This window comes from Aquarana catesbeiana, linkage group LG13 (genome assembly GCF_042186555.1).
Source record: "Aquarana catesbeiana isolate 2022-GZ linkage group LG13, ASM4218655v1, whole genome shotgun sequence".
NCBI classification, from domain to species: Eukaryota; Metazoa; Chordata; class Amphibia; order Anura; family Ranidae; genus Aquarana; species Aquarana catesbeiana.
The window spans coordinates 234,981,121-235,005,773 of NC_133336.1; the positions used below are offsets into that span (position 1 = coordinate 234,981,121).

The 24,653-nt window shown below is 43.9% G+C and overlaps 1 protein-coding gene across 1 annotated transcript in view; it reads left to right on the forward strand.

Moving 5' to 3' along the window:
- The window catches only part of LOC141116968 (NACHT, LRR and PYD domains-containing protein 3-like), a 180,827-nt gene that overhangs the window by 112,902 nt on the left and 43,272 nt on the right, over positions 1-24,653 (forward strand). The window contains exon 7 of the mRNA XM_073609501.1: positions 11,689-13,393. Coding sequence (XP_073465602.1) covers positions 11,689-13,393 — 1,705 coding nt within the window. The remainder of the gene's footprint in view (positions 1-11,688; positions 13,394-24,653) is intronic.

Here is a 24,653-nt window from a genome sequence, read left to right on the forward strand (position 1 = left end):
CTTTGTATTCCCTTTATGTTTCCTATTTGTGTGATTTATACTGAAACTAATTGACCTGTGATCGCTGTTACTTAAATTGCCCCGGATTTCCACATTCGTGATCAGGTCTGTATTGTTGGTAATCAGTAGATCCAGTAATGTTTTATTTCTAGTTGGTGCGTCTACCATCTGCCCCATAAAATTGTCCTGCAAGACATTAAGGAACTGGCGAGCCTTAAATGAATGTTCCCTCCGCCCAGTCTATGTCTGGATAATTAAAATCCCCCATTATGATAACACTTCCCATCCTTGCTGCTAATCCAAATTGTGATAGGAGATCTGTCTCCACTTCCTCCCTCAGGTTAGGGGGCCTATAGCATACTCCCAGTATTATTTTCCCCTTAGCTTCATCCCTTTGGAGCTCTACCCATAAGGATTCCACCTCCTCCCTAGCTCCCTCAGTGATGTCATCTCTCACATTCACTTGTACATTATTCTTGATATATAGGCATACCCCTCCCCCTTTTTTACCCTGTCTATCCTTGCGGTAAAGGGTATACCCTTGAATGTTTACCAGCCAATCATGAGAGCTGTTGAACCAGGTCTCTGAAATTCCCACAAAATCCAAATCCTCCTGGTACAACAGTATCTCTAGTTCACTCATCTTGTCCGCCATGCTCCTGACATTGGTGAACATGCCACATAGTTTAGACCGGTTGCATATTGTCCTCGTATTGGGTGTTTCGAGATTGCAACTAGGACTTGCTACTATACTTACCTTGTGTTTTTGTGCTTTGGTCAACCTACCACTAATGCCCCCAATACTACCCTCTGGAATATCTTCCGCACTGACCATCTCTACCTCTGGACCCTCCCCCCCCATCGCCTAGTTTAAAAACCCCTCTAACTTTTTGGCCTTCTTCATTTTCATCAGATCTGCACCCTCCTCATTTAGGTGCAGTTCGTCCCTTCTATAGTACCGGTTATCGACTGAGAAGTCGGCCCAGTCCTCCAGGAACCCAAACCCCTCCTTACTACACCAGCTCTATAGCCACTTGTTTACTTCCCTAATCTCCCTCTGCCTTTCTGGTGTGGCTCGATGTACCGGTAGTATTCCGAGAATACTACCTTGAAGGTCCTTTTCCTCAATTTAGCTCCTAAGTCCCTAAAATCGTTCTTTAGGACACTCCATCTGCCTCTGACTTTGTCAATGGTGCCAACGTGCACCATGACAGCTGGGTCTTCCCCAGCCCCTCCCAGTAATCTGTCCACAAGATCCGTGATGTGCCGAACCCGAGCGCCCGGTAGACAACATACTGTTCGGCGCTTCAGGTCTTGGTTACAGATTGCCCTCTCTGTCCTTCTAAGAATTGAGTCCCCCTACCACCCGAATCTGTCTTTCCTTTCCCTTCACTGCCCCCCCCCCCACTCTCACTGGAGGAGTTCTTCCCCCGGCAGCTAGGAGAGTCCCTCAGCTCCAGCAGTGCTGGTCCCTGACTGGTTTCACCAATGTCACTCAATGGAGCGTACTTATTGGGATGCTCCAGTCCTGAATCGGCCTCCCTGGCACTTCCCCCTTTACCCTTCCTGACTGTCACTCATCTACTCTTTGCTAGTGCCTGCACCTCTTTGTCTACACCCGCCTCTGTGCTGGCCCCTGCCGGCACCTGCCGTGTACGTTCCTGGCTCTCCTTTAGTATGGAGGGACTTCTCAGTGCTGACAGTTGCTTCCCCAGATTCAGAACCTGGGCTTCCAGGGAAACAATGTGCTTACGTTTTGCACAGCAGTATTCGCCCTCGATCGGATGATCAAGGAACACATACATGCAGCAAGATATACAAAGAGTCGCCTCTCCACACCCACCGGGCATCGTACCTATTACACTTAGTGAGGATTGGGGATTATAGCCTGTCCAAATTACCTAATAGCTAGCTTCCTGGCACTAATACTCAAGACAATACACAGGTACACAACAAGACAATACACAGGTACTCACAGACCTACGTGCACTCGCAGACTCACATGCACTCGCAGACTCGCAGGCCACTCGCAGACCTACGTGCACTCGCAGGCCACTCGCAGACCTACGTCCACCCACAGACCACTCGCAGACCTACGTCCACTCGCAAACCTACGTCCACCCACAGACCACTCGCAGACCTACATGCACTTGCAGGCCTATGTGCACTTGCAGGCCTATGTGCACTTGCAGGCCTACGTGCACTCGCAGGCCTACGTGCACTCGCAGACCTACATGCACTCGCAGGCCACTTGCAGACCTCCGTGCACTCGCAGGCCACTTGCAGACCTACATGCACTCGCAGGCCACTCGCAGGCCTACGTGCACTCACAAGCCACTCGCAGACCTACATGCACTCGCAGACCTACGTGCACTCGCAGACCTACGTGCACTCGCAGACCTACGTGCACTCGCAGACCTACATGCACTCACAGGCCTATGTGCACTCGCAGGCCTACGTGCACTTGCAGGCCACTCGCAGACCTAAGTGCACTCGCAGACCTACGTGCACTCGCAATACACAAGTATACAGTACACAATACACAAGTACTAACGATCCACACACACTACTCAGACAACACTTAGGTACTACAGGTACTACACACACTACACAGGTACTATGACCCCTGTTATAACCTCCTGTTTTAAACTCTGGTTTTAACTCACCACTTAGACCAGTTCCACTAACTCTGGTTTTAACGCACCACTTAGACCAGTTCCGCTAACTCTGGTTTTAACTCACCACTTAGACCAGTTCCACTTGCACAGAGTTCCAACAGCCTCACAAATGAGCAGGCTCACTATGAGTCCTACACAAGGTTATATAGGCCTCAAGCACCTGTGAGCAATTAACCACTCCCCTTAATTAGAAGTCTGAAGGAACCAAAGAAAAAAAAAGCTGTTCAAAAAGTGACAGAAAAAGGTGATTGAAAAGCTAAAAGGAAATGCCCCAAAAATGCAACCCAGCAATCAAAAAGCAAGACTTGTTCACTCTCCACTCAAGGTCCCCCCTCTGGTTTTAACTCACCACTTAGACCAGTTCCACTTAGACAGAGTTCCAACAGCCTCACAAATGAGCAGGCTCACTATGAGTCCTACACAGGTTTATATAGGTCTCAAGCACCTGTGAGCAATTAACCACTCCCCTTAATTGGTAGTCTGAACGAACCAAAGAAAAAAAAGAACGCTGTTTAAAAAGTGACAAAAAAAGGTGATTGAAAAGCTAAAAGGAAAAGCCCCAAAAATAGGGTGACTAGACATCCCCGGTTTCTGGGGACAGTCCCCGGATTGAGGACACTGTCCCCGGACCAGGTCTGTCCCCAGTTTTGTCCCCGGATTGGATTTGAACAGGGGCTGGGGCAATTTCAAAGACAGCCCATGCAGAATAAAAATAAAAAATCTGAATTGCACCCCCCCTCCTCTGCCGCTCCTACTAGCTTATGGGGGTTTATTTTTTTCCATTATCTGTGTTCTGATGATCATGTGCTGGTCGGAGCGGAGGGACTATTTCTTCAGTTTTGGGCGCATGCCCACGCATGCCCACTCAGCTCCGCTCGCATGTTCTTCTGCCTTGGCTCAAGTCCCAGCCAGCCGCCTGCCTGCTTATCTGCTTGCCTTCCCTGGTGGAGTGACCTTCCTCCACTCTCCACCCAGTAGTAGCCGGGGCCCGAAGAGTAAAGTCCCATACACACTATCAGATTTTCTGCTGATTTTTGTCTTCAGATTTAACAAAACCATGTAGTGCAAGGGCCTGGCTGATTGCATACAAATTGAAACTCCTAAGGTTTGAACTCACATTATATGGTTTTGGTAAATCTGAAGGAAAAAATCAGCAGAAAATCTGATAGTGTGTATGGGGCTTTAGACTTGACAGGCTGTGAGGCGGGCGGCGGCGGAGACAGGCAAAGAGTCGTCGATTGCTGCCATTACTAGTAAAAAAAAAAATATGTCCTCGGATTTCATTTTAAAAATCTGGACACCTTACCCAAAAATGCAACCCAGAAATCAAAAAGCAAGACTTGTTCACTCTCCACTCAAGGTCCCGCCTCTGGTTTTAACTCACCATTTAGACCAGTTCCACTTAGGCTGGATTCACACCTATGCAGTTTTAGTGCTTTTTGCATTTTGCAGATTTTCACTACAGAATGTGTTCCATAGGAAACCATGTCAAATGGACAGCAGTGCAAATCTGCAAGATGCAAAAAGCACTAAAACTGCATAGGTGTGAATCCAGCCTTAGACAGAGTTCCAACAGCCTCACAAATGAGCAGAGACCAGTTCCACTTAGACAGAGTTCCAACAGCCTCGCAAATGTTACGTTAATACGTTTTCGGATAATTCCTTATTTCTGTAGAGTGTCGATATTCGTTATACTGAATCTCGAATCATGTCGAATTCATTCGTTATATGCGTTATAATTTCGTTCGTATTCGTTGAAATTTGCTATTTATGTATGTATATATATTCGTAATTAAGATTCGTAGTTTGGAAAGTCGTTTGTTTATTGAATCTTTGAACACACAATGACAATATCTCTTCTCCTCTGCTCAAATACAATACAACACCCTTCTCACTCAGTTCTCAGGAATGCACTTTGCCAGTAATCCAACCTCCAGCACAAAATTAATCAGCTGATTAGACTGTAAAATTTACTTAGAGTTGACCTTTTGTTTCATTAGTTGAAATTCGTTTTTTTTTTATTCGGACATTCGGATGCATCCGAATGTCCGAAAGATGCAAAATTCGGCCGAATTTCGATTAGTTACGAAACGAATTGCAAAAGCCTACTGTATTGTGTACCGTGTACACCACCAGAAAAGTAGTAGTAACTGCACTATGGCTGCACTGTATTGTGTACTGTGTACACCACCAGAAGTGTAGTAGCAACTGCAATATGGCTGTATTGTGTAATGAGTACACCACCAGAAAAGCAGTAGCAACTGCACTACGGCTTCATTGTATTGTGTACTGAGTACACCACCCGAAAAGTAGTAGCAACTGCACTATGGCTGCACTGTATTGTGTACTGTGTACACCACCAGAAAAGTAGTAGCAACTGCACTACGGCTGCACTGTATTGTGTACTGTGTACGCCACCAGAAGTGTAGTAGCAACTGCACTACGGCTGCACTGTATTGTGTACTGTGTAAACCACCAGAAAAGTAGTAGCAACTGCACTATGGCTGCACTGTATTGTGTACCGTGTACACCACCAGAAAAGTAGTAGCAACTGCACTACGGCTGCACTGTATTCTGTACTGTGTACACCACCAGAAAAGTAGTAGCAACTGCACTATGGCTGCACTGTATTGTGTACTGTGTACGCCACCAGAAAAGTAGTAGCAACTGCACTACGGCTGCACTGTATTGTGTACTGTGTACGCCACCAGAAGTGTAGTAGCAACTGCACTACGGCTGCACTGTATTGTGATATACGCCACCAGAAGTGTAGTAGAAACAGTACACCATGGAATGCACTGTAGATATAGGCTACACTGGATGCAGAGTATATATATATCTCTATATATATATATATATATAGAGATATATATATATATATATATATATATATATAGATATATATATATATATCTATATATATATATATATATATATATATATAGATATATATATACTAGACTTTATATATATATATATATATATTAATACACCGCCTGAAGTATATTAGAAATAGTACACCACGGAATGAACTGTAGATATAGGCTACACTGGATGCAGACTATATATATATATATATATATATATATATACAGTTTATATATATATATATATATATATACAGTTGGGCAAAAAAGTATTTAGTCAGCCACCAATTGTGCAAGTTCTCCCACTTAAAAAGATAAGGGAGGCCTGTAATTGTCATCATAGGTATGCCTCAGCTATGAGAGACAAAATGTGGAAACAAATGCAGACAATCACATAGGTGTCCTTTTATGAAAGTGCGGTAAAATACCGCTTTTCAGTTCTCAGGCATTCTCAGAGGAGATCGCTCTCCTCTGAGTGCCTGTTTATGAAAGTGTGTAGAGCGCTTCTCATGTTGAGTTGAGGAGCGATCTACAAACGCCGGGAACTCCTGAGAATGGCTCCTCTCACTGTAATCTCGCGTGATATAGCGGGATTACAGTATGAGGAACCATAAAATACAAAACTTTAACACAAATCAGCACACATTATTCCCCAACATATTAATAAAATAATAAAGTTAAATTCCCCCTACACAATATACATTAACCTAATTATAAAAAAAACATTGTTTTTATCAATATTTAAAGATCATACATGTCCCTATTTAAATGTGAATGGTGTATAGTAAATGAATGTAATGCACATATGTAATGCAGCTATACACCATTCATATAAATGCAAAATACATTTATAATCATTAAAAAAATAATTTTAATAAAGTATACAAGTATAAATATTTATTAATAAATTAAAATAAAATATATTTCATTATAGATAAACATAAAAATTGATAAACTGGTGCGATGCGAGAACACTGCGAATCCACTGCGGGTTCCCGCATCGCACCGACTCGCATGTCAGTTCACACTGCCATATGCGAATCGCTGGGGAGTGTCAATACATTGTTAAGGACACCCCCAGATCAGCTTGCATATCACACTGCGAACTGACAGTTCGGACATGAATCGGATCGCATATGTGTGAACACACATGCGATCCGATTCTGGTCCGAACAGAAAAAAGGGTCCTGTGCGTGTTTGCACCGAATGCGGTGCGATATCAGCCATACTATCTGTACAGCTGATATCGCACCGCACAGACATCGCATGTAATGTGAATGGCAGTGTGCTGCAAATAACATGCGATGCCTGTGCGATGTCCGGCATCGCACAAGTGTGAACTGGGCCTAAAAGTTAACAACACCCCCAAATCAGTTCGCATATCGCAGTGCGATCTGCAAACTCGGACAGTAATCGAATCGCATGGGTGTGAACACCCATGCAATCCGATTCTGCTGTGGACCAAAAAAAGGGTCCTGTAAGAGTTTGGTCCGAGGGCAATGCAAATTTAGCAATACTATCTGTATGGCTGAAATCGCATCGCACAGAGATCGGATGTAATTTTGCACTGCGGTGCGAATCACATCCGATCTCGGACACCGCAGCAGTGGGAACTGGCCCTAAATCATATTGCATTTGCACCAAAATGGTACAGGACCCTTTATTTGGTCCGCACTGGAATCGGATCGCATGGGTGTGAACACCCATGCGATCCGATTCCTGCACCATTACATAGTTCGCACTGCGATCTGTGAAATGATCTGGGGGTGTCATTAACTTTACATTGACACCCGCAGTGGTGCGCAGATGTCAATGTAGGTGCGATGTGAAAACCCGCACAGGAATCACGCTGGTTCACGCATCGCACAAGTGTGAACCCAGCCAGAGACGTGAACATCTAAAAAAAAAAAATATATATATATATAGCTATATATAGATACATATATATATATATATATATATATATATATATATATATATATGTATCTATATGTATCTATATATAGCTATATATATATATATATATATATATATATATATATATATATAGATGTATATTTATATATATATTTATATATATATATATATATATATATATATATATATATATATATATATATATATATATATATATATACATACATATATATATATATATATATATATATATATATATATATATATATATATATATATATATATACACTATAAATTCCTATCCTGCTGGTTTTGGGGTGTGTAATGGTGGGGAAGGTGTGCTCTGACTGTTTGGTGAAAGAAAGAAGTCAAAAGACTTCTTTCTTTCTCCAGAATATCAGCCAGTTTCAGGCTTCTCACTCTGATTCTCCACTTCTGAAATGGTGAATCAGAAAGTGAGAATTCTGTCACAGATCGCCAGTGAGGTGTGGAGATCGCACCTTCATAAACTGGCCGTTTCTGTGAATTCTCACTGTGCTGAGATAATCAGCGGAGAACATGTTCTCCGCTGATTATCTCAGTTTCATAAACTGGTAAAGCGCTGAGATCAGCGGTGAGACTCGGGATCGCCGCTGATCTCAGTTTCATAAAAGGACACCATTGTCTGATTTTTGAAAGAATTTATTTGCAAATTATGGTGGAAAATAAGTATTTGGTCAATATCAAAAGTTCATCTCAATACCGTATTTATCGGCGTATAACACGCACTTTTTCCCCCTTAAAATCAGGGGAAAGTCGCAGGTGCGTGTTATACGCCGATCCCCGCTGATCCCGAGCTGTCCAAATTTCAAAATCGCGGACCGCGATTTGAAAATGGCGCCGCCGGAGCCGAAGTACACAGAGCTGGTCCTCGGCTCTTTCCGGCGGCTCTCGTTTACTTTCGGCTCCACTCGTAGTCCCGAGCGGAGCTATCCGAACCTACTCGGATAGCTCCGCTCGGGACTACGAGTGGAGCCAAAAGTAAACGAGAGCACCCGGAAAGAGCCGAGGACCGGCTCTGTGTACTTCGGCGCCGGCGGCGCCATTTTCAAATCACGGACCGCGATTTTGAAGCCCTGGAAGCAGGGACAGGGGATCCCAGGCTGTACTGGGGCAAGGCTGTACTGGGGCAAGGCTGCACTGGGGCAAGGCTGCACTGGGGCAAGGCTGCACTGGGGAAGGCTGCACTGACAAGGCTGCACTGGGGAAGGCTGCACTGACAAGGCTGCACTGGGGAAGGCTGCACTGACAAGGTTGCACTGACAAGGTTGCACTGACGAAGGCTGCACTGACAAGGTTGCACTGACGAAGGCTGCACTGGGGAAGGCTGCACTGACAAGGCTGCACTGACAAGGCTGCACTGGGGAAGGCTGCACTGGGGAAGGCTGCACTGACAAGGCTGCACTGACAAGGCTGCACTGACAAGGCTGCACTGACATGGCTGCACTGACAAGGCTGCACTGACAAGGCTGCAATGAAGGGCATTTAAATGTAATTTTTTTTTCCTTAAAATTCCCTCCTAAATTGGGGTGCGTGTTATACGCCGGTGCATGTTATACGCCGATAAATACGGTACTTTGTTATATATCCTTTGTTGGCAATGACAGAGATCAAACGTTTTCAGTAAGTCTTCACAAGGTTGTCACACACTGTTGCTGGTATGTTGGCCCATTCCTCCATGCAAATCTTCTCTAGAGCAGTGATGTTTTGGGGCTGTCGCTGGGCAACACAGACTTTCAACTCCCTCCAAAGGTTTTCTATGGGGTTAAGATCTGGAGACTGGCTAGGCCACTCCAGGACCTTGAAATGCTTCTTACAAAGCCACTCCTTCGTTGCCCGGGCAGTGTGTTTGGGATAATTGTCATGCTGAAAGACCTAGCCACATTTCATCTTCAATGCCCTTGCTGATGGGAGGAGGTTTGCACTCAAAATCTCACGATACATGGCCCCATTCATTCTTTCATGTACATGGATCAGTCGTCCTGTTCCGTTTGCAGAGAAACAGCCCCAAAGCATGATGTTGCCACCCCCATGCTTCACAGTAGGTATGGTGCTCTTTGGTTGCAACTCGGTATTCTCTCTCCTCCAAATACGACGAGTTGTGTTTCTACCAAACAGTTCTACTTTGGTTTCATCTGATCATATGACATTCTCCCAATCCTCTTCTGGATCATCCAAATGCTCTCTAGCAAACCTCAGACTGGCCCAGACATGTACTGGCTTAAGCAGGGGGACACGTCTGGCACTGCAGGATCTGAGTCCCTGGTGGCGTAGTGTGTTACTGATGGTAGCCTTTGTTACATTGGTCCCAGCTCTCTGCAGGTCATTTACTAGGTCTCCCCGTGTGGTTCTGGGATTTTTGCTTACCGTTCTTGTGATCATTTTGACTCCACTGGGTGAGATCTTGCATGGAGCCCCAGATCGAGAGAGATCATCAGTGGTCTTTTATGTCTTCTATTTTCTAATTATTGCTCCCACAGTTGATTTCTTCACACCAAGCTGCTTGCCTATTGCAGATTCAGTCTTCCCAGCCTGGTGCAGGTCTACAATTTTGTTTCTGGTGTCCTTCGACAGCTCTTTGGTCTTCACCATAGTGGAGTTTGAAGTGTGACTGTTTGAGGTTGTGGACAGGTGTCTTTTATACTGATAACAAGTTCAAACAGGTGCCATTAATACAGGTAATGAGTGGATGACAGAGGAGCCTCTTAAAGAAGAAGATACAGGTCTGTGAGAGCCAGAAATCGTACTTGTTTGTAGGTGACCAAATACTTATTTTCCACCATAATTTGCAAATAAATTCTTTCAAAAATCAGACAATGTAATTATCTGGATTTGTTTCCACATTTTGTCTCTCATAGTTGAGGTATACCTATGATGACAATTACAGGCCTCTCTCATTTTAAGTGGGAGAACTTGCACAATTGGTGGCTGACTAAATACTTTTTTTGCCCCACTATATATATATATATATATATATATATATATATATATATATATATATATATATATATATAAAATCTATCAAATACACTGCCACTAACTGAATAACCTGCCTGCTTAATCTAAATCACGCTATCTCTCCGTCCATGCCAACAACACTACACAGGGCTGCTGTGTTGGCAGCCTTATATAGGGTGGGGCGTGGACTTAGTCCCCCTGAGCCATGATTGGCCAAAGGCACCCTGCTTTTGTCCAATTATGGCTCTCTTAGCAGAAGGCGCTGGGATTGGCCAAAGCATGCAGGTCAGGTGCATGCTTTGGCCAATCATCATACAGCAATGCACTGCGACCTCGCAGTGCATTATGGGGCCCATTATGGGGCATTCCGTGGCACTCAATTTGCCACAAACGCCCCATAAAATTTGCTGTTTGGCGAACACCCGATGTTCAAGTCGAACTTACGTTCGACTCGAACCATGGGCTCATTCCTCGTTAACATTACCCTTCTTAAATTTATTTTTAATAATGTATATTTGTAAAAATTATTAGTCGATGATACGTTTTTAACATCTGGGTCATTGTGCATCAATGCAAGTTAACAACATGTTATTTAACATTATTTTATAGCTTGATAGACAGTATTTTTAATAGGCTACTCCCGCTCACAGCGACATGTTTTATGGTGGTAGTGTTGCTGGACATACTGTACATTGTGGGAGGTTGTGCTGGCTGGCAAAGGCCATGTCTACTTGGATAGAAGGGGTGAAAGATACAAAAGTGACAGCCAGAGATGCCAACGTTTAGCATAGAGTATAACAGAGGCAGATGGAATGCAGAGTCTGGTCTTAGAGTGGGCAGGCCGGCTCTGTGTGAGGCACTTACCAGGAATGTGAGGGGAAGAGACCAAGGGGACACATTGCACCTAGAAGGGGCTACAGGCAATCCCTGACCCTTCCACTGGGAGGACTGTACATTGCTATCAGAGGCCCTGGTCCTGTGCACACTGCCTGTGTTACTTCAAGGAGTTCAATCAGCCATCTCAGCTGAATTATAAAAAAAATTATATTGTTACATAATATCTGAATGTAAGATGGACACATAATTTTCTGCAATATTAAAATATGAGATTACAAAGCAGTGATAAAATCTCTGTTAATATTATGAACATTACAGAAGAGAATAATAATATCAACATTTTAAATTTCTACTTTAACCTGAGTCATAAAATATTTCCATTACATTCCCAGATATTCAGGAAAACCACAAAAAAGATCTGATGGAGAAGACTGAGACTCTAGTGGAGCATAGACCCCCAGGAACTACCCTGGAACCACAAAGATTCCTCATCAATGAGCATTATGTGAACTTGATTATAGTTTCCACTGATCAGTTCAGGCAGCGTCCCCATAATGAGCTAATACAGACTGGGGTAACACATGAGAAATGCTTGAAGAAAACACAAACTGGACTGGAACAGATTTCCGCCAACAAGCTGTTCCGATGGAACCCCCAGTCACAATGTGTACCACATGCAGTAATGGTGAGCGGAGTGTCAGGAATAGGAAAGACCACACTGATGCAGAAGCTTGTCTATGACTGGGTGACCGGAAAACACTACCAGAGATTTGCTTTTGTCTTCCTCTTCAGATTCTGGGACCTTAATAGACTGGGAGAGGTCAGCTTGGAGGAGATGATTCTTAGTCAATATCCATATCTGCAGAGTCAGATTGGAGACATTTTACAAGTTCCAGAGAGACTTCTGTTTATATTTGATGGTTTAGATGAAAGTATTCACCAAATGGATTTCAGATCAAGTAGACTCTTTGCTTACAGGACAAAATGTGGTGAGATTGTGGTCAGTTTGGTGAGGCAAAGTCTTCTTAGGGGTTGCTCTGTACTGATAACCAGCCGTCCAACCAGACTGACATCAGTTGATACTGGTGTTTTCCAGAGAATAGCTGAGATCATGGGATTTCTTCATGGAGACAGACTGACCTTCTTTAAAAATTTCTTTGGAAATGAGGAATCATCAGAGAAGGCTTTTAATTATGTGCAGGAGAATGACACACTGTACACTTTCTGTTATATCCCATCATACTGCTGGATCATCTGTACAGTGTTATCAATGTGCTTCAGATCTCAACCAACAATTACTGATCCACTGAAGACATCATTATCCAAAACAGTGACACAACTCTTTGTGACTTTTATCTCCAACATTCTGGCCAATCACAGCCAGAATAATGACGGGGGTCACACTGACTGGGAACTGCTGACATCTATTGGGTGGATGGCAGAACATGGAGTCATGAATCACAGGATTGTATTTGATGAGTGTCATCTTTCCTCATTCACTGTGAAAAATGATAAACATCTCTTTTCATCTTTGATGATGGAATCTGGTCAGCCTCCTGATGTGGATTACAGCTTCTTACATCTCACTCTTCAAGAGTTTTTTGCTGCTTTAGTTCATTTTACTAACTATGATCCTGACAGATTACAGGAAACACTTGATAAGGCTGAATCTTACAAAGGCGGGCGTGCTGAAATATTCCTCCGTTTCCTCTGCGGTCTCTCAGACTCTTCTACTAGATCCATGTTAAAGTCTCATGTGGGAGAATTGTCTACTCAGGCTGCCAGACATGTCATCACCTGGATCCAGAAGAAAATTACAAACCAAAGACCTGACAAATATATAAAAGATAAGCGAGGTCTTCTTAATATATTCTATTATCTCTATGAGAGCAGGAATAAGGCTCTGGCGTCACACTGTATTGGAACAAAAAAAGTAGATTTTTCTGAAGTCTCCCTCACCCCTCCGGACTGCTCTGTGCTGTCTTTTATCCTTCAAACCTGTGAAGAGACAGAAGAAGTAAATCTACATTCATGTAGCATTCAGAGTGAAAAACTGAGGAAACTAATACCGACTCTAAACAACTTCAAGAATTTAAGGTAAAGAATAACCTTGTGTTATACTGGAATTATCAGCAGTTTCCCCAGATAAATTAGTGATTATTGGTGCTGCTTATATTCTATTATACTGTATGTGAACTCCATAAGTATTTAGGTACGTATATGTATTGGATAGCTGCACAGAATGAATGGATAAGTAGAGGCAGCAGATGGGATGTCTGTGTCAGACACATACTGTAGCAGTGCTACAGAAAAATGGTGACCAATCACACACAAGATGCCCAAATCACTATGACCAAGACTAAACCTGGTAATGTAAGATGGCTTCAGCTCTATCTCCACCCACAGGAGAGTTCCCTCAGATATGTTACGCCCCCTAGTTGGCTTAAATTGGTTGTAAACCTCAGACATAAAATATGAAAAACGCGCATCCTTCTATACTGTGTCCTTGTCTTTCTCCAAAGCACTGAGTGTCATTTCTCTCTGCTGCCTGGTTACTCTATTAGTATGGCTTACTTCTGGCAGCTTTTCCTGACACCAAGAGTTAAAATGGTAATGGGAAGGGAACAGCAGCCTGTAACTCATTCACAGCTGTGCTTGTTCTATGTACTGTGTAAAAGAGATGTGTCTCAGCTCTTCCTTCTCAGAGCTCAGGCTTACTCAGCGGTAGGGATGAGCCGAACACCCCCCTGTTCGGTTCGCACCAGAACATGCGAACAGAAAGAAATTTGTTCGAACACGCGAACACCGTTAAAGTCTATGGGACACGAACATGAATAATCAAAAGTGCTAATTTTAAAGGCTTATATGCAAGTTATTGTCATAAAAAGTGTTTGGGGACCTAGGTCCTACCCCAGGGGACATGGATCAATGCAAAAAAAAGTTTTAAAAACGGCCGTTTTTTCAGGAGCAGTGATTTTAATAATGCTTAAAGTCAAACAATAAAAGTGTAAAATCCCTTTAAATTTCATAGCTGGGGGGTGTCTATAGTATGCCTGTAAAGGGGCGCACGTTTCCCGTGTTTAGAACAGTCTGACAGCAAAATGACATTTCAAAGGAAAAAAGTCATTTAAAACTACTCGCGGCTATTGCATTGCCGGTCCGACCATACACATAAAAGTCCATTGATAAAAATGGCATTGGAATTCCCCACAGGGGAACCCCGAACTAAAATTTAAAAAAAAAATGACGTGGGGGTCCCCCTAAATTCCATACCAGGCCCTTCAGGTCTGGTATGGATATTAAGGGGAACCCCGGCCAAAATTTAAAAAAATAAATGACGTGGGGATCCCCCTAAATTCCATACCAGACCCTTCAAGTCTAGTATGGATTTTAAGGGGAACCCCTCGCCAAAATTAAAAAAAAAATGGCATGGGGTCCCCCCAAAAATCCATACCAGACCCTTATCTGAGCACGCAACCTGGCAGGCAGCAGGAAAAGAGGAGGGGACAGAGAGCGCCCCCCCTCCTGAACCGTACCAGGCCACATGCCCTCAACATTGGGAGGGTGCTTTGGGGTAGCCCCCCAAAACACCTTGTCCCCATGTTGATGAGGACAAGGGCCTCATCCCCACAACCCTGGCCGGTGGTTGTGGGGGCCTGTGGGCGGGGGCTTATCGGAATCTGGAAGCCCCCTTTAACAAGGGGACCCCCAGATCCCGGCCCCCCCTGTGTGAAATGGTAAGGGGGTACTTTACCATGTCACTAAAAAACTGTCAAAAATGTTAAAAATGACAAGAGACAGTTTTTGACAATTCCTTTATTTAAATGCTTCTTCTTTCTTCTATCTTCCTTCTTCTTCTTCTGGTTCTTCTGGCTCTTCTGGTTCTTCCTCCAGTGTTCTCGTCCAGCATCTCCTCCGCGGCGTCTTCTATCTTCTTCTCCTCTGGCCGCTCTGCACCCATGGCATGGGGGGAGGCTCCCGCTCTTCTCTTCATCTTCTTCATCTTCTTCATCTTCTTCATCTTCTTCTCCGGGCTGCTCCGCACCCATGCTGGCATGGAGGGAGGCTCCTGCTGTGTGACACATCTCCTCTTCTGACGGTTCTTAAATAACGGTGACGGGACTTCCCTGTGGCATTCCCCGTGACGTCACAAGTCTTCCAGATTCCGATAAGCCCCCCCGCCCCCAGACCCCACAACCACCGGCCAGGGTTGTGGGGATGAGGCCCTTGTCCTCATCAACATGGGGACAAGGTGCTTTGGGGGGCTACCCCAAAGCACCCTCCCAATGTTGAGGGCATGTGGCCTGGTACGGTTCAGGAGGGGGGGCGCTCTCTCGTCCCCCCCTCTTTTCCTGCGGCCTGCCAGGTTGCGTGCTCGGATAAGGGTCTGGTATGAATTTTTGGGGGGACCCCACGCCGTTTTTCTTTTAATTTTGGCGCGGGGTTCCTCTTAAAATCCATACCAGACCTGAAGGGTCTGGTATGGAATTTAGGGGGACCCCCACGTCATTTTTTTTTTTTAAATTTTGGTTCTGGGTTCCCCTGTGGGGAATTCCAATGCCATTTTTATCAATGGACTTTTATGTGTATGGTCGGACCGGCAATGCAATAGCCGCGTAGTTTTAAATGACTTTTTTTCCTTTGAAATGTCATTTTGCTGTCAGACTGTTCTAAACATGGGAAACATGCGCCCCTTTACAGGCATACTATAGACACCCCCCAGCTACAAAATTTAAAGGGATATTACACTTTTATTGTTTGACTTGAAGCATTATTAAAATCACTGCTCCTGAAAAAACGGCCATTTTTAAAACTTTTTTTTGCATTGATCCATGTCCCCTGGGGCAGGACCCAGGTCCCCAAACACTTTTTTGACAATAACTTGCATATAAGCCTTTAAAATTTGCACTTTTGATTTCTCCCATAGACTTTTAAAGGGTGTTCCGTGGCATTCGAATTTGCCGTGAACATCCCAAATTGTTCGCTGTTTGGCGAACTTGCGAACAGCCGATGTTCGAGTCAAACATGAGTTCGACTCGAACTTGAAGCTCATCCCTACCCAGCGGTTGGTTAATTGCCAGTACTCTTCATTCCACTGTGACTCACCTGATGATCATATCCTGCTTGTCAGTCAGCCTTGCTGGCTATTTAAACTGGAACAGATCTCCTGTGCTTTCGCCATTGTCAACATATCCGGATATTCTCTGCTGTGTTTTCCTGTTAAAGACTTTTGCCTGGCTGATGTCCGTTCTGGTTCCTGATTCCGTTTGCTGCTTCTGACTACACTGATCTCTGGATTCCTATTTTACTGGCTTGTACCGACTACCGAAAAAAAGACTAAGAGAATAAAGTTCTCTTAAGAGGGCTAAAACAGAACACTGTGGTGAATACAAACTGGCTTTATTAGTACAAAAATTCACAACAACCAATTAAGCTAGAAAAGGGGGGGGGGCACAAATAAGTGGCTATCACAGACCAATTAAAAATGAGACAACATTGTCAAATAGTTAAAAACATAGGGAGCCGTGGCTACACATCCTGCATACACACCACAATCACCATTGCAACTTTATTCTCTTATGCCCCGTACACACGGTCAGACATTGATCGGACATTCCGACAACAAAATCCTAGGATTTTTTCCGACAGATGTTGGCTCAAACTTGTCTTGCGTACGCACGGCCACACAAAGTTATCGGAATTTCCGATTGCCAACAACGCGGTGACGTCAACCACATACGACAAGACTAGAAAAGGCCAGTTCAGAACCAAGCGCTGGCACCCTTTGGGCTCCTTTTGCTAATCTTGTGTTAGTAAAAGTTTGGTGAGAGACGATTCGCGCTTTTTCAGACTCATGGCTTTCAAATCGTTTTCTGCGGTTCAGTTTGTGCTTGTGGGTTTGTATCTGCTCTTCAGTGCGTGCAGTCAGTTCGTATTGAAATTTTCTGTGCGATCTTGTCCGCTCGCTGTTTTTCAGGTTGCTCTTCACAGGCCTTGCTGTTCTTCAGTGCGTTCTGTTACTTTGTTCTGAGCAGCCGACCGTTTTCTAGCCATGTTGCGTATACGTACTCCTCGTAGCGTTTGTGCTGTGCGGGGGCTTGGTGTTGGGGTCCTGACCTTGACACAAGCCCAGTCCATGAACAGGGTGGGGAGGAGTTCATGGACCAAGAATTGGTTGCTTCAGCATGACCAGTTCTGTCACATGCCTTTGCTCCGTGAGATCCGTGAGAATAATCCTGATGATTTCAGGAACTTTCTCAGGATGACGGACCCCGTTTTTCACCGTTTGTTGGCTTCGCTGACCCCCTATATCAGCAGGCAGGATACCTGCATGAGGCAAGCCATCACTCCGGAGCAGAGGCTCGTCACTACCCTGCGGTACTTGGCGACAGGGAGAAGCCTGCAGGACTTGAAGTTCTCAACAGGCATCTCACCCCAGGCTCTGGGTATCATTATCCCAGAGACCTGTTCTGCCATCATCCAGGTCCTGCAGAAGGAGTATATGAAGGTAAGATTTTTATCCTTTGATATCACATTTTATTGTATTGAATGTTTGCTAATATATTGTATTTCTTTCCTCATTCCATAATTACCATGATTGTAATATACTGTGAATGTCCCCTTTCTCCTCATGCATGCTGGAATTTTATGGGGTTTTTTTGTCCTTCATACATATTTGCCTTCACTTACCTCCCCAGCATGCTCTCCTGGCCCTATATTCACCTCATGTAGTCACTTAACAATGTATTTTATCAGCTCCGTAGTAGTGCTTTACCCCAAACACCCCGAAAATGTTTAGAAATGTGATTTGTGCTTTAAATTCAGGCAGAGTGCCAGAGGCTTGTTTTTGTGGTGTCCCCAAATCATTTGGAACCCTCCTTCCCCCCAACTGCTAAGTCAGCTGATCCCAATTCTCTATCTATCCTCAATCCTCTATCTGCTGACTTTGCCAAACCCATACACACTATACCCATCTCTTTTGTGGTCAGATTTATGGATGAATTCCCCAAAGCATGTAGTGCAAGGGCCTGCCGGTATACTTTCAAATGGTACTGTTTAAAGTTTTTGGATACTATTATTATCTTGATAGGTAATAGCAGAATGTCCAAATGTGCTCAAATGTGTACAGTGTGTATTTATATCTTTGTATTATGACACTTCTTACCTGTCCAGTGGGCTGCCAATACTGTAACTAAGGAGGGGCTGTTCCAAGTAATACCCATTATTTAGGCATTCATCTCTCAATGAAGTGAAGAGGGTTACCTGCCCAAGATCCCCCCCCTATAATGTTAGAAATGGCCCATGAGAGGGGGGGAGGGGGAATATGATAGGTGTACCTTATACTTTGGTGTTGTAAAATTCACCTTAATAAATGTTATCTGGATGTTGGCCAAGAATGTTTGTGTCTAATCTGCTTTCCATGTTTATGTGCAAAAATACTAATTTTTTTTTGTTTTCCTCAACAGTTTCCTTCCATGCCACAGGAATGGCAGACTGTGGCCTCCCACTTTGCCCAGCCGTGGGACTTTCCTAACTGCGGAGGGGCAATTGATGGGAAACATGTCCACATCATCCCACCACCCAACTTGGGGTTGTACTATTATAATTACAAGGGGTTCAATAGTATTGTGGTGATGGCGGTGGTGTCAGCTAATTACGAGTTCCTGTATGTGGACGTGGGGAAGAATGGCCGGATGTCCGATGGTGGAGTCATCGCCCAGACGGAGTTTTACAGGTGTCTCCAGAATGGCAGCTTGGACTTGCCACCTCCAGAAGAGAATGTGGAAGGACTCCCATTCGTCTTCGTTGCGGATGAAGCATTTGCGCTGGGAGACCATCTTATGCGGCCATTCCCGATGAGGACCCTCACCCCAGAACAGAGGGTTTTTAATTACCGGATGGCCAGAGCCAGAAGAGTGGTGGAGAACACATTTGGAATCATGGCCACCCGGTTCCGCCTATTTCTTACACCCATCCATATGGCGGAGTATAAAGTGAATCATATAATCTTGGCGTGCTGTGTTCTACATAACTTTTTACGTCAACATTCTGCCAACTATGCTAGCTCAGTTGGGCCTGAGGCCAGAATGATAAATGAAACAACCCTGACGGCGCTTGAAAGTGGCCATCCTGGCTTGCCCTCCCTGAGTGCCCGTGATGTCCGGTTAAGATACCTTGAGTTCTTTGGGGGTAGGGGGGCCATCAATATGCCAGACAATTTGTGAAACCTTTTGTCCAATAAAAAAAAATGCAAATCTTTGGTGACATTTACTGCTTGTGTTTGTTTTAGCTGACCCTGACAGAAATGTGGTGAGTCCAGAAAATGGCGTGATTGTGTAACCTTATAAAAAGCACTGTTGGGTGTTATTTACTAAAGGCAAAGACACTTTGCACTACAAGTGCACCTGAAACTGCACTGAAACTGCACTTGTAGTGCAAAGAGGATTTGCCCTTAGGAACTAACCCCCATTGTCCCAGAAAACAGCAATTACATCACCCCAAAAGTGTTGTAGCGTTGAGACAATAATCCACACATTCTTGTTTAACAATCTTTTTAATACCTGCACAATCACATGTGCATTTAGAAAAGGTTTTTAAAACAAACCAACATGTTTGTTGTATAAAATTTTTTAGGGTGGCATTATCAAAAATAGAAATGTCCATTTAAGATAAAACAGGCATGTGTAAAACCAACAAGAAAGACACAAATCTTGAACTTACAAAGTTCACATTTGGTAGAACTTGAAGGCAATATCAGACATGATTATTTAGGAACTGTGTTTGATATTGCGTTCAGATGGGGTGAAGTCACCCCAGGAAAAGCAAAATTTGGAAGATGCACACAAATTTCCCAATGTCAACATGTGCTACCTGCCATCACGGGGGATCAAGGGACGTGTTTTGGGGGAGAAACCCCTTCCTCTCTGCTACTTTATTATTGAGGAAGGGGTTGCACCCCCAAAACGTCTACATTGATCTCCCGTAATAGCAGATAGCACATGTTGGCACACTGTGTGCATCCTCCAAATTTTGCTTTTCTAAAAATCGCTAAAACATTTTGAACTTTGTAGCACACAAAAAAACAAAGTGATTTGGAGGGGTTTTAAACTCGCCCCAAAACATCAATGATGTTCTTATTTTTTTGAATAACATCATTGATGTTTTTCTTGAGGTATACCAGAGCTAAATTACACCCCATGATCTCCCCGATCAGGATCTGGGCACTTTCTAATGTGAAAGGATCTGGATCCACAACATCACAATCACCTAAAAAGAGAGAAACCAAACAAAAACAGGTATCAAAAATATGCCGGCATCCATCTCTTACCTGAGCCTGTGGTCGCAGACACTCACCTGTTGTGGTGACTAGTTCCACCACATCTTCTTCCTCCTGCTCTTCTTGTGTTGGGGGGGATTTCCCCTTCTTCCAGAGGGGGGGATCTGGTCTCCTCGGATGAGGGGTGTTCCGAGTCTTTTCTCCCCTACGTAAAACAAAAATGCTATACTTAGCACACAGATATTTGATGGCAGAACTATAAATAGGAAACATTGCTTGGAAGTGGGGTACAATTGTCTATTTTGGCAGAGTTCCAAAATGTAGCATTTTCAGTGTCCTTTGTCAAGCTGCAATACTTTACCTGTTATGTACAAGCTTCACAGATGGAGACCCCCCTATAGTATACACTGGAGCACCTGTGTGCCCCCCCTAATAAAAATGGTGTTCTGGTGTCCCACACTAGTGCTCCAGTGTCCAGATGTGAAAACAGCTGCTCAGTGTCCTCTTCTTACACAGAATCTAGTTTGCATTTCATTCTAGTAACAAAGCCATCTACACAACCAAATTAGTTTCATACAAGTAGGGCGTAAAAAATGTGGCCAAATGCATATGGCCAAAACAATGGTGTTTTATAGGCCGAAAGAAAAATGTTTGATACAAACGAATAATGTGCCCATGAACATGAAAGTTGCCATTTTAAAATGTACACTTTTAAGAAAAGCACATGGAGCAGCACAAGCGTAATAAACATAAAGAATAGGAACACAGCACAACTACTTACTTTTTTGCAGCACTCTCCGGATCTTTCTGTACTGCTCATGTTCTCGTAATTTGAGGTCTGACCACCGCTTCCTGAGCTGATCTTTCGATCGTCGTACCCTGAAATTCCGGTGCAGACTCCTGACCACTTTCGCCATGATCTTGGCCTTTCTGACATTGGGGTTGGAGTAAGGTCCATACTTTCCATCATAGTCGGCCTTCTTCAGGATGTCGACCATCTCCAACATCTCCCCAAAGGACATATTTGAGGCCTTAAATCTCCTTCTGGATCGGGATGTCTCCGGATCCGGGCTTTCCTTCTTCTCCTCCTCGTTCCTGTAATTAGCACGCACCTACTGTATCTCCGCCATGTGCTCTTCCCCCACTGCGCAGAACGAAAAGGGGCGGGGAATAGAATAGAAAGAACGTCAGGGGCGGGTGGAGTTACACGCATGCGCAGTGTGTATAAAGCGTAACACGCGTGCGTATTACGTACGATCTGTGAGCGGCGGAAGGAGCATCGGAGGCGCCGATCGTAATAACGAAGGTAAGATCTAAACTTGGGCCTATACTGCTTCGAAAATGAAGCCTATATTGTAACAAGATTAGGAGAGTTTGGCCTGACCTTAGGGTTTGTCTTGTGTTGTGTCTTGCAGAGAAAATGGATGGCTTCAATGACCACAATTTCCTCCCCCTGTTCATAGACAAGTACAGGGAGCTGCCCTGTCTGTGGTAGGTGAGATATCCTCATTATAATAATAAACAAAAGAGGCAGGCAGCGCTGGAGAAACTGCTGGAGTTGGTGACGCTGGTGGTCCCCACAGCAACCATCCCTTATTTAAAAACCAAAATTGGTGGCCTGAGGAGCACTTATCTAAGGGAGCGCAAGAAGGTCACGGATTCCCAGAGATCCGGAGCTGCAGCAGATGATGTTTATGTCCCCAGGCTGTGGTACTATGAGAGACTGCGATTTCTGTCAGACCACACTGAAGTCAGGGAATCCCTCTCCACTCTTCCTTCCACTCTTCCTTCCACCCCAGCTGAGGCTTCCGATGTCCAACCTGGGCCTTCCAGCCAGGAAGAAGTGGAGGAGCCCAGCTGGAGTCAGGTATAGCATTGTTCTACTGATATCTGGTCAATAAATAAATGATGTTTATTAGATGTTATTAATGATCACTAATTGCTGATTGAAAAAAGTGTTTTACATATCAATAGACAGTAGTGGGCACCCAAAATTGGGACAAGAATGAAAAATGCTGGACTCAGAATGATAGTCTGTTATATTTGTTAACATTCAATTTGCAACCGTCAGGAGGTGAAAATTGTGTGTGATTGATGAATAAAAAACTAAAACAATGTCCCTTTTTCATACACAGGAAGACCTCAGCCAGGAGGAGGCTGTGGAATGTGGCAGCCAGGAGAAGGCGGGGGTTAGTGTCAGCCAGGAGGAGGAGGGGCTAAGTGTCAGCCAGGAGAAGCCTGGGACCAGTCGCAGCATGACCGAATCGCAGGTTCCTCCCCTCCGCCTTTCATACAAAAGACCCAGGAAGGGGAGTCACGTTCAGGATTCTGCACTCAGGCTTATTCAGGAGGCTTCTGCGTCCCTCCAAGCCTCACTGAAGAGGCCTTTGCCTGCATGGCTGCCACAAAACTGCAGGGCCAGAGAGGAAGACCAGAGAGTGATGGCCCTGGGTTCAGTCTGGTCTGACAAAAGCTGCAGTCTCTTGTATGACCACAGCCTGGGGACACAGATGTCATCTGCTGCTTTCCGGATCTCTGGGACTTCTGGACCAGACTGCACTCCCTTAGATAAGGACTCCTCAGGCCACCAATTTTGCTTGAAAATAGTTGATGTGTGCCCTGGCGGTCCAAGGCTTCGCCCATTTCTGCTGTTTCTCCAGCGTTGCCTCCCTCTTTGTTTAGTTGTGAGCCCTTAATAAATGAATTTTTATGGAAAATTATACTCTCCTATGTGTGTTTTCATCCAAAAAAGACAGTTTGTTGGTGACGATTCAGGTACATTTCTAAAGTACAATGTGAAATTAACAAGAGACAACAACACCAAACAATCTCCTACAGATTAAATATAACAACATATCAATGGTGTTGTGGTAACTTGACACACAAAACACACACAAAAATATTCTGGAGTAAAAATAAAAATACAATAAAACAAAGATCAGCCTTGAAAAAAATACAAACCAAAAAAAATAATCTGCCTTAAAACAAAAAAAAAAAAAACAATACAACATAACACAAAAATAATGTTGTCAGATGTCACAAATCAAAATATATTGAGGGAATCCCGATAAATAGTAAAGAAAGAAGTTTGTGAGAAGTCTGTGTGAATATGAGCAGCAAAATTACTTAATTCTTCTCACATTATAAAGAAGAAGAGAGTGCGCTGTAAAGGTAAACCATTTTTAACATTGCAGCGTGACGAAAGTGCATGCGTGGCACTTTGTGCGTCGGAACAGGCTACACACACGGTCGGAATTGACACGATCAGATTTTGTTGTCGGAAAATTTTATAGCCTGCTCTCAAACTTTGTGTGTCGGAAAATCCGATGGAAAATGTCCGATGGAGCCCACACACGGTCGGAATTTCCGACAACATGCTCCGATCGGACATTTTCCATCGGAAAATCCGACCGTGTATACGGGGCATTAGTGTTTTTTTGTATGCCTATAGGGCAACCAGAACTGCGTCCGTTTGGATGAAGGTTTTGTACATACTCGCTATTACCCTTTATATTCATTAGTACCCATTAAGGTTTAACCTGGCAACTACCTGTTATTTTTTGTACCGACTACCCGCTCTGGTTACTGGCTATGTTTTGACCACGTTTATTCTGTTTGTACTATTTTACCATTTTATTAAAAAGTGTGATTTTTACTGCCCTTCTGTCTCAGTCTGATTCATGGTTCCTGACACAGAGCTGTCGGCTGTGTGAAGACTTCAGATCCCCACCCCCTGCTCCTAGAACAGAGGAGAAATCCTTTCATATTTGTGTTTTCAGAATGATCTACAGAAGAAATGACTGCAGATACACAGCTACAACTAATGTAGGAGTATTTGTTTCATTCTGTGTATCACATAATGCTAGTCACTTAATTGGATACATGTGAAGGTTTACAACCACTTTAATCCTTTTTTTAAAATCAAATTCTGTTTATTAATATTTTGCATGAGGTATAAACAACGCATATAACTGCTCAGCAAAGCTTAGTGCACAAATACATAATAAAAATTGGAGTAGATGAGGGTTCAGCCAAAGCAGGGAGGCCAGAGAAATGTCATCCTGACTAGAGCCATTAAGG